This window comes from Zootoca vivipara, chromosome 12 (assembly GCF_963506605.1).
Source record: "Zootoca vivipara chromosome 12, rZooViv1.1, whole genome shotgun sequence".
In the NCBI taxonomy this organism is placed as follows: Eukaryota; Metazoa; Chordata; class Lepidosauria; order Squamata; family Lacertidae; genus Zootoca; species Zootoca vivipara.
The window spans coordinates 15,782,076-15,797,327 of NC_083287.1; the positions used below are offsets into that span (position 1 = coordinate 15,782,076).

General features: G+C 42.8%; 1 protein-coding gene across 3 annotated transcripts in view; it reads right to left on the minus strand.

The window, feature by feature from the left end:
* Window positions 1-399: 399 nt before the first annotated feature.
* Window positions 400-15,252, minus strand: part of RBMS3 (RNA binding motif single stranded interacting protein 3) — a 746,746-nt gene continuing 731,893 nt past the window's right edge. For all 3 annotated transcript variants that reach the window (XM_035130054.2, XM_035130057.2, XM_060280656.1), the window contains 3 exons: window positions 7,162-7,242; window positions 4,549-4,676; window positions 400-1,548 (listed from right to left, as the gene is read on the minus strand). In XM_035130054.2, coding sequence (XP_034985945.2) covers window positions 1,542-1,548; window positions 4,549-4,676; window positions 7,162-7,242 — 216 coding nt within the window. In that variant the 3' untranslated portion in view covers window positions 400-1,541. The remainder of the gene's footprint in view (window positions 1,549-4,548; window positions 4,677-7,161; window positions 7,243-15,252) is intronic.

Genomic DNA, 15,252 nt, shown 5'->3' on the forward strand with positions numbered 1-15,252 from the left:
GAGATGCTGAGAAGAAGGAAGACTGTAGGTTCAGTACAAAAGAAATCGGACAACGCAACGGAAAAGCTCAGCAAAGTTTAAATGCACCTGGGTAAGAACAGCTGGCGACTGATATCTTTCTCATGCTGTGAAATTCTGCTAAGCATTGCTAAGTACCAACTACTCAGAACTTTCCATTAGAAGCCTAAGCATATAGGATGTAAAACACCAGTGGAAGATAGTTTAAACAAACACAAAGTTAAGAAACTGGTCCGGCCATGTAGGTCAAATAAAGATTATTATTTTTTTAAGAAAATGAAAAAAATAAGGGAGGGGGGACTCTATCTTCTGGACTGCGGTAGGTTGTCATTTCATCTTTGGTATAAAATAGGCCATCCATAGGCTGCATTTGATCACAACTAGGAAAGACTACAGAAATTGTCAACAATTTCTTCTAGCTATTGCTTTTTTTTTTGCACTTTTTTGACCATAAGCTCCTATCTACTTAAGTTCCCCCCCACACACCACCAAATGCTTTTAAGCTAGGTATTTGCAATGTGACAAGCTAAGCAGACTAAAAACTTTTTAAAGCTCATAAAAAAGACTGCAGATAAAAAGCACTAATGCTTTTGCCAGCGATCACACTTTGTAAATTAAAAAAAAATCTCCATTCTGCAAGAAAAAAAACCTGCATTCCTTAAAATGCAAGTTGATTTCCCCCCATAGTTCAATAATTTTATTGTAAAACACTTTAGCTTTCTAGATTCTTCTCTGTCAACACTAAGAAAGTTCATAAAAGTCTGCATGTTTTTCAATTCTTGAAGTCTCCACAGTTCTTTATCAACAAGTTTTCTTCGAAAGAAGAAAAAGATCGTTTTCTGCTAAACTGTACAGCTTTTATATATATATTTTTTGTCCATCCTAAAAATTCAGTCTGTTGAACTTCACCAGTTGATGCCGGTGGACGTTTGAATCCATTTTCCTTCTTCTACCAAGACGTTGACAGCTTGCCTTGAGAGCCTTTGACGTCCTTAAAATTAAGGCAATTAAGATTCAAGATAAACCTTACCTAAACATTTCTATAAAAACAAAAAACAAACAAAGAAAAATGAACCCAAAATAAAAGACACACTGGATTTCACGGAGAAGGGGAAAAGAGTAGCTGGGTTCTTGAGGAAGACCATTAGTTTTCATCTCAGCTTGCTCCCTCTTGACATCATCGGATCTCTGCTTTTGAGTGTGTTTTTGGAAAACAAAAACAAATCTATCTACACTTCCAAGTAAATTCTGAATTTCAAATGTTCATCCAGGTAAAAGACCAACCCAGTGTTTTGCCATGGGTTTTTTTTTCTTTAATAAAAAAATAGCAAAAATAAAACTATCAGACTACATGACTGAACAATCTGCACAGCACATAGAAACACTGTTTTGTTTTCGTTGGGTAAGGTAGAAAATTAAAAGAAAACTCTGTTGATGCCTGTGCAAACTGGATGCCAACTTCTTGTTCGGTGAAGTTTCTCCATTCAAGGCAAACTTTTCAGACCGACATTTTTCAGTCCTGATTATTGTCTGCAAAAAACAATTCAATTAAAGTAATCATTAAATCAAAATAATCCTGCCCACCTACTTAAAAAAAAAAGAAAACCATCCCTTGGCTATAACCAAGCTGAACTTACTTAGCATAGGGAGAATGTGGAACATGCAGAATGCTTTTAAAAAATAAATTGTGACCAAAGGATTAGAATAAGCATGTCTGTGAGATTCTTGAAATGTCCTGGACCTTAGAGATCACCTGGTTCCCTTAACACGCCCCAAAATAACCTGCTGCCAACAGCTGCTGATTTGCAGGCACTAGTAAGGCACACCTTGTATTTATTTACCTGGCTAATTCAAAAGCAGGACATTGGGTGAGATCTGCTAACCTAGAATCCCATATATCATAAATGGATTTAAAAGTGTGGGGTGGGTGGGTATAGAGATCTGAAAAATAACAGCAAGAACAAGTCATTGTCAGCATCCATCTGCCCTGAGAGACAATTGAGTGAGCCTCTGGGGGGGGGGGTGAATTCAAATCCCAGGAGAATCACAGCACCTGCTGTGGCTGCAGAGACTGGTAACTCATAACTGCGGCCTCCTACATTGTTTTTGCTGCCTAAGGAGCACCAAAGTGACCTCTCTGAGGTGCAAGCTTGGGCAATGTGTATGGAGGTCCCGGGCTGCCCAGACAATAAGACCCCCCTCTCGGCCTCGCTGATGTGGTCCAAAGGAAAGCAGAGCAATACATTTGGCACCAGCTTGGCTGCAGGAGTTGCCGGAAGGTTGCCTTAGGGACTCTACTCTGGATTTGTGCAGAGCTTACTCCTTCGCTTCCTGAAAATGTCCTGCAAAGCAGCAAGTATAGAACAAGTAGTCACTTAATAATAAATTATAACAAAGAGTTTTCAAAGCATTTGGCCTCTATTTTCACTCTGCCTCAACTCAGTCACTTATTTCTCTCTAACTCTCTTGACACATCTCTTCTCAGCTGAACTTCCCACCTGCCACTCTCTGTAACACCCCCTGCTGTCAATAATCTCTTCACTCATCCTTTCTTGTTAAAATATATTTAGTGGCATGCATCTTCCTTTGACCCAGTGAAGGAGGAGTGAATAATTTTATAATTGCACAGAGAACCCAAGACTCTGCCTGGCACTTTCTGAGATCATCTTAGATCCTTCTAGCTCAGAAGCTGAGAGGAGTGCCTGACCGTGGAGAGAATACCTAAAACTATTGTCTTGCGCCAGACAGGGGTGCCCCTATCCCATTTCGCCTTGCCCTGCTGCCGCTGCCGCTACCACCACTATACCTGCTGCTGCCACTGCCACGCACCCTGCCAAATCCGCTGCTGATGGAGAAGCACCGCCACTATCAGAGGCAATTTCAGGCAACATTGTGCTGATTTGGGGCGAGATCCCACCCAGTGTCGTGTGAGATCTTACACACTTGGCAGGATTTCCAGTATTCCTGCCATTGCCACCTCCTCTGCTAAACCAGGTCTGCTGCCAGCACCACACATGTGCCTCAAAATCAGACACAACAAAGGATTTTCAGCAATAAGGGTGTGACATAATACTGCTCCTAATAAAATTGTGTTGCTTATGCTACAGCAATAATGGGCAGTTGTGCATAGCAGCTTCAAAGGGATTACAAAACAGAGCGCTGATAAATTAAAAACAACTCTCAAGATGCACTAATGGCAGATTAGCACATCACACTCAAAGCACATTCAAAGGATATGGTGCCTCCGTCCAAAATCTGTGAAACTGCAGTTTTCTCCTCACAGAACTACAATTCCTAGACCCCTTAACAAAGTACAGTTCCCAGGATTCTTTGGGGGAAGCCATGTGCTTTTAATGTGTGTTGAGTGTCCTTTAAATGTATGGGGTGGTTCTGCTCTAAAACAGAACACAACTCTGAGTGTGCAGACAATGGGGCAAGTAGCAGCTGCTCTAGAAGAAAAAGGAAGCTATGTGTAGAGTAAAAGGAAAAGGAAATAATAGTAAGGTTCAATCAGTCAGCTCTATTTATCCTTCCCACCTAAACCCAAGGAAACTGCCTCAGTTCTAAACTGGTCTCTTGTCATCTGCAATGGATTGGATGAGGGGGAACAAATTGAAACCTAATCCAGACAAGACAGATGTGCTTTTGGTCAGCTGGAAGGCAGAATAGGGATTCAGCCTGTGCTGGATGGGATAACACTCCCCCTGAAGGCACAGGTTTGCATTTGGGCCTTGCTCCTGGACTCAGGCCTGAACATGGATGCCCAAGCAGTGGCCAGGAGTGTATTTGCACAAAGCTAGTGCAACAGTTGAGCCCGTTCCTTGAGGTTTCTGATTTGGCCACAGTGACACACACCTTAGTTACATCCTGTTTGGATTACTGTGGCACACTCTATGCGGGGCTGCCTTTGAAAAGTGCTCAGAAACCTCAACTGGCTCAAAGAACTGCAGCCAGATTGTCGACCAGGAGCAGACAGCTCCCTTGCTGCAGTAGCTCCATTGGCTACCCATCTGTTTCCGGGCACAATTCAAAGTGCTGGTTATGAGCTATAAAGCCCTACACAGCTTAGGTCCAAACTATCCGAAGGATTGTATTCCCTTATAGGAACCTGCCCAGGTTCTGAGATCTTCAGGGGAGGCCCTTTTCTGAGTTTCACCAGGGCCTTCCTGGTGGCTGCTCCCAGACTTTGGGAAGCTATACTGGCTCCCTCTTTGCTGTCCTTCTGCCAGCAGGTGAAAATGTTCTTGTTCAAAGAGGCTTTGGGGAACTGACTGCTTTTAATGAAAGGGCAGGCACTGTGCTGATTTCATTGTTGGTATGGTTTCAATAGACTTAATGTATCTTTCTCAATTCCCCGTTTTCAAAATGGGAATAAAAGACAGGCCCTCCTTCTCTCTCTCTCTCTCTCTCACACACACACACATAGTAATGCATAATTCTTTCTGTCCTATTAACCGGTACCACTTCAAAATGTTTCCTCTGAATTACAATGTGTTCCCGATTCACATTCAATGCATGCCACCAACTTACTTTGACTGTTGGTAGGAATACGTGGGTGCATGTTCATTGGACGTTTCCACAGCCATCTGTTGTTGCTGACCACTGGCTTCCTGTGATGAAGGTGCTACTGTCTGTGGAGAGGTATCGGCGACAACACCCTGAGGAGATGAACAGGAGCACAAGAGATCTTACTGCTTGTAATAACACCAGCGACGTACAGGAGAAAGGAGGCAGTATATAATCTCACCAGCTTCATTATTTCTTTCCAGGTGCATCATTGCATTATTTTGTGGCGTGTCAGGGATAACAGAAGCGGCATGCTGATATGGCACAAAGGCTACACGTTTAATAGAGAGGCATGCCACAACTGCAGCTTTGCACTGAAGACCTGCAGAAAGCCCTTCCCTTACAAATGCAGTATTGAAATCCACACTCTCCCGGCTATTCTACTTCGTCACATATGCATGGCTGGTCTGATTTGGATCACACTCAGAGTGATTTAATATTTGACCCAATGAGGGCGTTCCCTTTTTCTTTGCCGTGAGATCGGAATCCAGACCCACCAGGCATGTTGGGTTTGTGACACACACAAAGTGCACTTTCTGTATCATGCTTTGGACAACAATGCAAGGGCTTTTTGGATCGTTTTCAAACAGTAATTTCTGCATAGGTAATGGAAAGATGAAACATGACAGCATTATGAAGTGATTTGCTGTGGCTTGTAAAATTGTGCATATCATACTTTAGAATTTGATGGAAAGTATTTTTTGCGGGAATAGGTTTTTGCTATTTTGAAAAACATTTAAAGAAAACATTTATAAAATAGTTCTCAAAAGCATTTCTGGTTTAATTTGTGATTTGGTGAAGGTATAAAAAGGTAAAGGTACCCCTGACCGTTAGGTCCAGTCGTGGATGACTCTGGGGTTGCGGTGCTCATCTCACTCTATAGGCCGAGAGAGCCAGCATTTGTCCGTAGACAGCTTCCAGGTCATATGGCCAGCATGACTAAGCCGCTTCTGGTGAACCAAAGCAGCGCACGGAAACGCCTTCCCGCTGGAGTGGTACCTATTTATCTACTTGCACTTTGATGTGCTTTCGAACTACTAGGTGGGCAGGAGCTGGGACCGAACAACGGGAGCTCACCCCGTTGCGGGGATTCGAACTGCCGAACTTCCAATTGGCAAGCCCTAGGCTCCATGGTTTAGACCACAGCACCACCCGCGTCCCTTTGGTGAAGGCATACCACTGATTTAAAATAGCTTTGTTGTTGCACTTCCACATGCAGAACTCATAGCAACACCTCTAAAAATCTCAAATTCATTCTTTTTTGAATCCTATGTGACTAAGGAGATTATTATTTTTCTGCTGAAAAGGTAGCCAATTAATGCTCAGGGTTCCAAATTCAGAATTATCATTATTATTATTTTCAAAAAAATATACCATGGTGTTAGTTTATAAAGGTTCATGAAGAGTGTTCAAACAGAATGTAAGGATTAAAGTTGACAGCAAAACATGATAGAGAGTGAAAAACCACTGTACTGCAAAGCTTTCAAAAGAATGGATAAAACAGTTGTGAGGTGATCACTGGGGAGAACGGCTATTTGCAGGCAACACAGTGTAGAAGTCTCTTATGCAGAGCCCAAATATTTATAGCAGAGGCGTGCCAATGCGGCTTCTTGGAGAAAAAGCATCTTCAGCTATCCAATGAGTGACAGCTGAATGCGCTGTAAAAGAGGCATAGTTCAAGACACCATCACTGGGCCCATGCTGTGCCCATCACATATATATATATAACTGGGTGAAAAGTAGGCTATGATAAAACTGTGAAGAACCAAAAAGAAACACATGGATTTAAGAGTGAACACCACCTTTCTTCTCCCTTCAAGGGTCTCTTTTTTCCCTTATTGTTTGTTTGTTTGTCCAGAAGGCCTTATGAAGATGAACAGCAGCAGAAATCAGCTCTTCCGGGTAGCTCATGGTCCACAGTGCCGAGCAAATACTTACACATTAGACTGTCACCAGCAGGACTCGGCCCCAAGGAGGGAGGGAGCAAATCCTTCATCAAGGATGAAAAGGCACTCAGTCAGTGCAGCTTCCCCCAGTTCTGCATATATACAAGAGGAAGGTTTCCTTTGCTCAGTCGCAATTTCTGGTGGGTCTTGGGGCTTTCAGAAATCAGCTATGGGCAAAAGTCTTATGCTAAGGCAGGCATCCCCAAACTGCGGCCCTCCAGATGTTTTGGCCTACAACTCCCATGATCCCTAGCTAACAGGACCAGTGGTCAGGGATGATGGGAATTGTAGTCCAAAACATCTGGAGGGCCGAAGTTTGGGGATGCCTGTGCTAAGGAGAGCATCGACCCCCCCCTTTTTACAGTCTTCTTGAACCTCTTTTGCGTTTGTGGTCTGATGTCTGGTTTCTGTTACCTGTTCCTGTTGCCCCACCCCACCCCCCAATGTCATGGAGACTGAACTACCCAATAGAAGGTTCCATTTCATCTTCGGGGCAAACTAAAACCACACCTGCGTATTTCTCTAAGGGGAGCTACACCACAGAAGCAGATGGTCCCATCCTTAAAAACAGTTAAGAGATGCTTCCCCAAAGAGGTGAGACAAGGTGGAAACACAAGCAAAGTGGACTTACTTCAAGAGGGACAGCTGTTGGAGGCACAGGAGTATACTGGGGGATGTACGTCCCTTGCATAGGTGCAGCAGCCGTCATATACTAGAACGAGGCAAATGCAAAATTATTGTAGAAACGTTCATTGTACTGTACCCATTTATTTTCAGCAAGCAGCACCACATAACCTTGGGACGTCTAGTCTACTGAGCGGTTCCAATGTGACAGATGAAGTGTGGGTTGCAGTGACGGATTTACGTAGAAGCTAAACAAGCTATAGCTTAGGGCCCCACTCTCTTGGAAGGCCCCCAAAAAATTAAAGGGGAAAAAACTGGATGTACATTGTATTAATTCACTTCAACAATTACTTTGATAAAATACATATTTTGTTATGTGCAAATGGCTTTAGATAACTATTAGGTCCATAAATTACCATATAGCATATATTCAACAACAACAACAAAAAACCAGTGACAATTTGTTGTTGACAAGGGCAGATAAAGGGCTCCCATTACCTTTAGTACCACTAGCTTAGGGCCTTATCAAACCTAAATCCGGCCCTGGTTGTGTTGCTAAAGCATTCAAATTCTAAACGAATTCAGTCCACTTAGCTAACCCACAACCATTTTACACAATTGAACCTCTATGCGATACAGTTGCCTTATGACAAACACAGCCATGTGAAACTGCCACACTAATCAAAATAGCGGGCACAATCCAATTCAGATATTGTTTGTTTGTTTGATTTATATACAGTCCTATACCCTTAGGTCTCAGGGCAATTCACAGAAAAGATCACAACATATATAATCAGAATAAAAACAACAACTCAATTACACACACACACCCCGAAAAGAGCCACATTTTACAAGGGTATAGAATGACCTGTCTATCAACCAACCAATCTTGTTAGCCCCATTGATTGCAGCTGGAAAATTAAGCACATTCTGCTCTCTTTCCAAAACCCGGCACTGGAAAGTGTGTTGAATTGCTTGGTTCAAACCCAGAAATGATAGCAGGGGCAGGAAAAGTATTCATAGCACACCGTTAAACTTGGGGTTGGTGTAGATGTGATGCCAAATGCACCACTTGTTGCATTTTAAAACACAGTGGTATGGGGGAGTTTTTAGTAGGTACTATGGTGTGCTGGAGAGGGATATAATCCTTTCCTCCATCCTCGGGCCCAATAGTAAAAAAGGGTAAAGGACCCCTGGACGGTTAAGTCCAGTCAAAGGCGACTATGGGGTTGCAGCACTCATCTCGCTTTCAGGCCAAGGGAGCCAGCGTTTGTCCACCGATAGCTTTCCGGGTCATGTGGCCAGCAACCAAACTCCGTGCCAGAAACCAGAGCACACGGAAACGCCATTTACCTTCTCACTGCAGCGGTACCTATTTATCTACTTGCACTGACGTGCTTTCGAACTGCTAGGTTGGCAGGAGCTGGGACAAAGCAACGGGAGCTCGCCCCGTCGCAGGGATTCGAACTGCCGACCTTCTGATCGGCAAGCCCAAGAGGCTCAGTGGTTTAGTCCACAGCGCATCCCAGTGTCATCCCCTCCCCTTTGGTGGCCACTATTAAGCCCAGAAGGGATGCTACCATTGGTGCTTAGTGGCCTGATAGCAGCCTGTGGCAGGTGATTTTTATCAGGACAGTGGTGGTTGTGGAGGGAAAGAATTCACAGCACTGTGCATCGCAGTAGCAAAAAGAAAAAGTCACACACAGCCCTGCCGACTGCTATACATTTTTATATTATTATTTTAAAGATGTAGGCATTTAGCATCATGCCTATTTTGGCCCTGAGACAGCTAAGCCTTCATGTTTGATAAAGTGCTAGCATGCATTTGGTCTTTGAACCATGAAGGTTATTTCCCCCTTGACCCCTGTACGTATTAAAAATGGAGGAGACAAACACATTTTAAGAGTAGCACAAGTGAAGCCTTTGTGATTCCTCCTAAGTAACTTGGAGATTCCAAACCTGTTTACTTTGGAGGAAAAGTCACCAAACTGACATTCATGTAATTGATTGCCGCCTTCATCCAATCTACCTTACAGCTATTTAAAATGAGAACAATTAAGTGTCTAGAGACCTGGAAAGAAAGAAAAAATAGCAGGGAACGCCAAAGAAAGAAAAGGAACAGATGTCTCAGAGCTTCCCCTTCTATAGCTGAGACCGCTAACTTGATTTCCCTCCACGCATGAATTGTTTTTAATTTCCAGGAAGTCGTCTTAGCTATCAACATTACAAATCCTACTGAAAAGCTCTTGCCCTCAAGTGCTATAGAAACATCCTTAATTATGAGTGTTTTTCTGACACTCTTACAGCGTTATTCCCTTCCTGCATTGCTTGTAGAGGAATTTGGCTGAAGGCAACAAATTACTCAAATCCTTCAATGTCCTATCAATATTAAGTCGTCACGTTGCTTTGTTTCGCCACTCTCTCACTGACTGACAAAAATACTCATCCACGTCAGCAAGACACCTCCAACACCTGTTATCTTCAAAGAGGCACAGAATACCCAAATGTTTCCTAAATGTGGCTTGATGGGTCTTAAAAGGATTAAAATGTGGACCGGGTTTACCTGCTGAAATAGGAAAGGCTAAACACTTTTTTTTACAAAATGTGCCTTAAAACATCTCTTTTCAAATGAGCTTTGAATTCTTGCACCTACACCAACACAACACCATGAGGAAGAAAAAGAGTTGCAGTGGAGGAAAGCAAAGGAAACGCGAATATATTTCGATATACTGAAATCCATGCAGGAAATAATATCTTGATTTTGATGGAAGTTCTGTCTGCAGGGGGGGGGGGCTCTTGCTGCCATGATGCAGCCTAAGGGTCTGAGAAGGATTGTGCTGGTCTGGGAGGTGGCCTTTTTCATGACAGACCTGGAGAAATCTCAAAGTTATCCAGCATTAGTGTCAGCCATCAGAATAGCTGAATTGAGAAGCAGCAATGAGCCAGATAAGACCCATTCCTTCTTTCATTTAGTGCACACGGGGGGGGGGGGGGCAGGTGATGCAAATGGTTCAGGAACACCATGCTGCTGCCCTGAATTTTTCACAAGGTGCAATTTTCATAGCAGCAACAGGTGCCTTTTCCAGGGAAGAGCTGCCCATCGTTTTACGGGATTTGCAGCCACCGCTCCCTGTCTCCTGTTGCTCAGGCACCCTAGATTCTTAAAAGGGCACAATCCTAGTCAATCGGGTAACACAGAATTCAGCATCAGATTTGGTGGCCAGGAGACAGCTCACATCACAGAACCTTAGAGGTCATTGTGTCCATTCTGACGCCAAATATATTTCTACATGCCACAAGTAATGGAGCTCTCAAGCAAACTAGTACATGAAGATGTTCTACTTGAATCCCACAGGGTGACACTCTAGCTACATTACAAAGACACATCTGTTTTTGCCAAGGAAAATATTCAGCCTTGACTTTCTCCCTGAGGGAGGTACTGTAGTTCTCACACAATTACCCCACCCTACAGATACAGACACAGGAATGACGAGAATGAAAACACCCATGACTTGGAATATAATGTGAGGTGCAGACTACATTCTTGGTTCTATAAACTCTGTATATATTGGGCAGATTACTGGGAATTAGCCTTACTTAACTGATGGTGCTTGTCCATTATACTTTGTCACAAGTATGTGCTTATTTATTGATTTGTTATATTTTATATACCACGTTTTTCTCCAAGGAGCTCAGAGTAGTGTACATACCCTTCTGCCCCCCCCTTTGTCATCACAAAAACCCTGCGAAGTAGGTTAGGCTAAGAGACAGCGACTAGGCTAAGAGACAATGACTGGCCCAAGGACACCCAGTAAGCTTTATAGCGAGTGGGGATTTGAACCCTGGTCTCCTAGGCCATAGTGCAATACTCTACCTATGACACCACACCTGCTCTGCAAAATTCTTGGATTAAAAGCACAATCAATTTACGGCTGCTTCCTGTGACGGCTGCACTATGAAAACATTACCCATTAAAGCAGACGTTTTGTTGGTGACAGTGCAGAAGCTGGTTCATAAATACATACTTACAGGATGTGATCCTACACTTATAGGAAATACCCACTAATTGCTAACAGCTTTGTTTCAGTTACAGGTAGGTAGCTGTGTTGGTCTGGCATAGTCGAAACAAAATAAAAAAATTCCTTCCAGTAGCACCTTATCGAGACCAACTAAGTTTCTCATTGGTATGAGCTTTTGTGTGCATGCAAACTTCTTCAGATATTCTTCTGGTATCTGAAGAAGTGTTCATGCACACGAAAGCTCATACCAATGACAGACTTAGTTGGTCTCGATAAGGTGCTACTGGAAGGAATTTTTTTATTTAGCTTTGTTTCGGTCACAGTAATCTAGTGAGACCTCTGTACTGAATTTATTAGAAAATGAAGCTTTCTCTAGATTAGGGATGGAAAAAAACAGATAATGCAACAAAATGAATAAGGTCAAATGGGTTAAAATAAAATTTGAAATCAGGAAGGGAAGCACACCTGTTAATTTATTGAGGGTTTATATCAGGCACCCCCAAACTTCGGCCCTCCAGATGCTTTGGACTACAATTCCCATCTTCCCCGACCACTGGTCCTATTAGCTAGGGATCATGGGAGTTGTAGGCCAAAACATCTGGAGGGCTGCAGTTTGGGGATGCCTGGTTTATATCATCTCCTGTTTTGCTCACTCACATTTTATTTAAGGCAGGAGAAAGGCCTGCAAGGGGGTACAAAATGTTGTATTGGACATTTCTTATTTACACTGTGCTCCTCCCATTAAATCCTGCTGTGCCATAAAGACCAGCAAATTCCACAACACTTAGTGCATCCTCCTCGCTGGAAGCACTTTCCAGCCCAATCTGTTGAGTGCTTAGTCAGAAAAAAGTTGAGTCCCATGAGATTGAGTCCTTCCCCGGCTAATGGACTGGCAGTGGAAGCTCCGACCAGTGAATTGTCTCACCAGGCTCTATTGGAGGGATGCATCATGCTGTCTCGGTGCTGAGCACCACTTTGTTGAATCCAGGTGATTCGCCACTAGCACTCAAACACTTTAAAATTGCATCATGCCATTGTTTTCTGGAATTAGGTTACAAATTGCTTTTGAAAGGGCGAGCAGAAGAAAGAATGGGGAAAGTTATTTATTTAGGAGACCACTGTAAGCAGATGAAAACATTAGCAGGATTGTAATCCCACTTGTAGTGTAACAAATATTATGGACAATCTGGATAGATACAAAACATAGACTATGAAATAACAGGCAGTTGGAAACGTTGACCATAGGACCCATGGAGGGGTTTGGGGGGGGGGAGTCGCGAGATTCAGAGAAATCTCATTTTATGGATATGTATTTGGCACTGTAACTAATCAAATAAAAATGGTTTTAAAAAATAATAATGAAAGGGCGAGCAGAAGCTGGTGTGCTTGTTGTGAAAGAAGCAGCTAAGATTTCGACACAGAATCTGTTGGTAACCACCACAAAGAACTGTGATTAATCCTCAGCATTTTAATTAATGCTCCACAGAGAATGTAATTTACATGTAGACACAATTTCTGCACACCCAGAGTAACTTTTATCCTCACGCAGACCACGAGTGTGAGAGAAATCAGTGTCTGAAGACACAGAGCCCCAGACTGGGGCAGTTTCACGGTTCATTGTTTCCTTATGCATCTTGCCTTGCACATCTGATAATAAATAAATAAATAAATAAATAAATAAATAAATAAATAAATATTATTTATACACCACCCATCTGACCTAACACATACAGATATGTGCATGTTTCCTTCTTCAGGTGGGCCTCTGGAGTGCAATCAATCCCACTTGGGGGGGGGGGCTTCAACATATTTGGGAGTGGGAGGGAATAGAATGCCACTGAAGTATTTTCCTACAAAACCAACATTTTATCTGGGGAAAGGTTTCAGCGCCAATTTGCCCACCTAGCCAGCTCATAAAGACAGCCATTTAATACAGCTGGCTGCACCGGCACCTCTACCGCCCTCCTCAATCTAAAGGCAAACATCAATGCTGGGAATTTTAATGTAAAGCAGCATTTAATGAAATCAGCGCTGGGGGAAAGAAAGAAAGAAATCCACTTCTATGGGAAAGGAATTAATCAAGTCTTGTCTCCACATTGAAATTTCAGTGCACTGATCGTAAATAATTTCAGACAGACTGAAAGAGACACACAACTTCTGGTAAATCCTTGATGGAAAAGGAAGTGAGCAATGGCTGCTCTGGTTAAAGTTTCATTCAGTATAGAAATATATTCGGAGCAAAGCAAAGAGGGAGGAAAGGTTGCAGGAAAGAAGAGACAGAAAACAGCAAGATGATGAAAAAGAAATGGTTTCAAGATCCATACATCCCCCCTCCCCACCCCATTCTGAATGTGCCTTATGTCACATAATTCTCCCTAAAGCCATCAACACAGCAATCCTATGTATGTTAACTCAACAAGTGCTATTATGTTCGAAGGAGATTACTCTCAAGTAAGTGTGCGCTGTGTTGCAGTCACTGAAGAACAAATTATATACCTGTCAGATAAATGTGATGACTTAAGTCTGAAAATGTTTGCTCACTATGTACAATGGGTGGCAGTCTTTTTCCTATGCCCCCCCCCTCACTTATTTGCTCAGAAATCATTTAAAGTAAACTGACTCCATGTTGGCTGGCACATTGCAATTTCTTTTTTCTGCGAGTTTTTATTAAAAGGGCTTATTTCTAGTGGATTTGTTAAGGTGCCTTTCCATTTTGCTAATGAGAAAGCTCAAGGCCAGTACCTGTTCTGTTTAGGATCTCATTGGGAAGAAATGTGATGTGTACATTATGAGGGTGTACGTAAAGGAAATATGTAGCATGTCCAATTTTGTCAGCTGAGAGGCTGACAAAAGGGGGGGGGAACCATATTCTCATTCTGTGAATAATACTGATGAAAAAATGTTGGGAGGAGGGAAAAAGAAAATGTATTTGAAAGGTGATTCGTGGGCATCAGCTAAAATCATATTGGTATGATGATCAAGGTTATTATTTGGGGGGGGAATGTAATTAACAAAATGAAAAATGAAAGTAACAATTTGTTGCTTTCATTTGGTGACACCTTTCATCCAGAGCATATGTAATAGTGATGTCTGCCAGAAATTCTAAATAATTCCATATAATTGAAGATGGATCTGTGAGACTCTTGTTTTCAAGTCTATAAAGAAGATGAAGAAATTTGCTTTGAATTAGGAAGGCTTGACTAAGTCTTAGGGAGGGGAACAATCAAACAGCTTAAAACACCACGTAAAACACAACAAGAAATGGTTCTGTGGTCTCTCTTGTCTTTCTGAACCTGCATAAAAGGCTTCAGCTGACATAGAGGAAGATTCTGTGGCCCACTGATCGGTTAATCTTCCAGGATAACCAAGAGGGGGAAATCGTACCACAGAGAGCACTTCAGACAGTGCAGGGAGACAGATATGCAGGCAGGCAGAATGGATGATCCAGCTGAACTTTTCCATCTTTACCACCTCCAACTATAATCCTTGCCATGATGCAGGATCTTTCGGAGACTGAAATTGGTTTCGAAATGATGGAGTTTAGAGGACCGTCTGAATATATTTCAAGGCAGAGCATGAGCCCACCATAGGATATGCACTGCAAAATGGAGCTGGGGGGGCATGATCTGCTGCTCAATGTCTACACACCAGCAACACTGACAAATCATGCAGAACAGCACACAGCTAAATTTTCTTAGTTAACATGAGACTTGCTCCAGACTTTGCGTCTTATTGTTGAGAGAAGAGAAACTCTTCATCTACTTTCTGCACACCATGTATACTTCAACAAAGCTCTATCATGCCCTCCCTCTATTCACCCTTTCTCTAGAGCAGGTACCCCCAAACCTCCGCCCTCCAGATGTTTTGGACTACAATTCCCATCATCCCTGACCACTGGTCCTGTTAGCTAGGGATCATGAGAGTTGTAGGCCAAAACATCTGGAGGGCCGCAGTTTGGGGATGCCTGCTCTAGAGTATAATTCACATATATGACACCAGGGCAGGTAAAGAAGTGGCTTGCACCACCCACCATCTTACCAGTGGCAGCTGCAAGGCTCTGTGCATGCCCACCTGACAAA